This window comes from Conger conger, chromosome 1 (genome assembly GCF_963514075.1).
Source record: "Conger conger chromosome 1, fConCon1.1, whole genome shotgun sequence".
NCBI classification, from domain to species: Eukaryota; Metazoa; Chordata; class Actinopteri; order Anguilliformes; family Congridae; genus Conger; species Conger conger.
In genome coordinates, this window is record NC_083760.1 from 5,159,508 (window position 1) to 5,162,007 (window position 2,500).

General features: G+C 49.9%; 1 protein-coding gene across 1 annotated transcript in view; it reads right to left on the reverse strand.

The window, feature by feature from the left end:
* Positions 1-2,500, reverse strand: part of LOC133107057 (mannosyl-oligosaccharide 1,2-alpha-mannosidase IA) — a 238,740-nt gene that overhangs the window by 2,262 nt on the left and 233,978 nt on the right. The window contains exon 11 of the mRNA XM_061216080.1: positions 1,859-1,974. Within this exon, the coding sequence (XP_061072064.1) occupies positions 1,859-1,974 (116 nt within the window). The remainder of the gene's footprint in view (positions 1-1,858; positions 1,975-2,500) is intronic.

A 2,500-nucleotide genomic window follows, 5' to 3' on the forward strand; every position in this document is an offset into this window, starting at 1 on the left:
TGGGGACGGGGTTTGGGATGGGGACGGGGACTCTTGGAGGGAGAGGAACAGGCCAGTGGGGTCCCTGGGTGAAGACGGCCGGCCCAGGCGGCCACAGCTCTGGTCCGGGTCGTTAAACCTGCTTATCCCGGTGATTTAATGAGACGCGCTCACACGCCAAGGGTAATTACACCTGACCTGAATTCATTATGACCCGAATTAAATCAACATCTGTCCTTTAACGCTGACTCAAATTCAAATTAAAGAGTGAGCGCTTGCTTTTTCTTCTTCTGTCAGGAACACACACGCACTCATACACACACACACACACAAATACACACACACACACTCACACACACTCACACACACACACACACACACACACACAAATGAACACACATACACTCTCACACACACACACACAAATGCACATGCACGCACACACACACACATACTTACACACTCATACACACACACACACACTCTCTCTCACACACACACATACACACACACACTCTCTCTCTCTCACACACACAGCTTAGCAGGTTTATCAATTTGCAGAAATGAACCTGCCAATCTGCGTTTGTTAATTGATAAAAATTGACATTCATTTATCTGTGAAAGTTGAGGACGTATATGGACTGAATACAGGCCTTGACTTTGAGTGAAGTGCTATTCTGCACACACCAACCTTCTCCCACGAGATACTGACTGACTGCTCCCTGTATTCAATCAACATCCGTCCTTAACGGAAAACAAAATGGCCGCCTTAATTATTATAATTTTTTTTTTTTTAAGATATTTTTTAGGCCTTTTTCAGCTTTATTGGACAGTATATAGTATAGAGAGACAGGAAGAATGGGAGCGAGAGAGAGAGGGGAAGACATGCGACAAATGTCGGACGGTCGGATTTGAACCGCTGACGTCGCGGCTCGCAATGAGCATGCGGTCAGTGCTCTACAGGCTGCGCCACCGAGACACCCCCCATCCGCCGCCTTCATTTTTAATGCAACGTAAAGGCCGAGAGTAGCTTGAACACCGCCCTGTGTCTTTATGTCTTTCTGTATTCACATGGCTGAACTGAACCGTCAGATTAGACCCCAGGTCGGAGCTGCAGTTACAGTTATGTCATCTACTCTGAGAGAGAGAGAGAGAGTGAGAGGGAGAGAGAGAGAGACTCTCTGAGAATCTATGATGGGGGTTTAACGGTCCTTAAAGTACATGCAGTGCAATGTTCTTTCTGCCGGGCTCCCGGCCTCCATTAAGCCTGGCGTAACGTAACAGGAGAGACACTTCAGACCCCTCCAGAGAACGGCGCGGGTGTGTGTGTGTAATATGAACACTGTCAGAATAAAACACACCGGAAGCCTCGGAAGGGAGAACTTATTTTCTCTCTCTATCAGGGAAAAATAAATATACCGTACATTACATCACGTCGGCTGTGTTCGGAAACCACGCACTGTACCAGCATACTACTGGCACTGCATTTCCGGATGATTTTTACTGAAATACACGGTGAGTGGCATCACAACAAGCACGTGATTAGAGTGTTCTTGACTGAGCGTTCTAACGCTGATGTCACAATCACTGCTGGTGACGGAGAGCAACGGGAGTTCTAGAACGCTGGCTTAGAATGTTGAAAAAACAACAACATTCCAAAACCCCCCCGCAGCTGTTCTCTCTGAGGGTTAACCTGCACAGCCAGGAGACAGCGTCTGTCAGGCCAACCCGGAATAAGAGCGAATGGAAATGGAGGGAGAGAGAGCACTCCGTGCCTCTGAGTACATAATTAACACTAATGCGCGGCGCGGCGGCCTCTGAGAGCGAGGGAGCCCGAGAGCCCCCCCCCCCCGCCACCCCGGGACACGAGCGCACTCACTTCAGCGTCTCCGACAGGAAGAAGCTCTGCTGCATGTTGTCGTGGCTCCCGGCGGTGGAGTAGACGTCCCGGATGCCCGAGAACCCGGCCTCCACGCGACAGTGGCGCTCCAGAGCCTGCGGGGGGAGCGGGGATCAAACACCGTTACACAACACCATTACACAACACCGTTACACAACACGGAAAAATACTCACAGCTCAGAAAGAACACCGTTACACAACACGGGGAAAATACTGAGCCCAGAAAGAACACCGTTACACAACACGAGAAAAATACTCAAGAGCTCAGAGATACAGGAACATCATCGCAGATTGGCTTTTTGGGGTTTGGGATTTTCAGTCAGGGAAACGACCGCACAGCTCCAGGAAATTAATTCAGAATTCGTTTCCAAAATTCTCCACGTAAAATTAATCAGCGCTTTTCCCATTTGTGAATCGGGCTCTTTCGTTCACGCTCTGAATTGACGGAATTAGAATGGAAGAGGCTCCCGTGACTCGTGGGTAAGACGCGGGATTTGAAGGGTGAGATCTGCCGTTCGGGACGTAACTGGGACAGGCGGCGCGATGCCGCCTCTCACTGCCTCTTCTTCTTCTGCTCCCCTGTCGGCTGACAAAACAAAGCCTCCCGTCACTTCAGGGGGG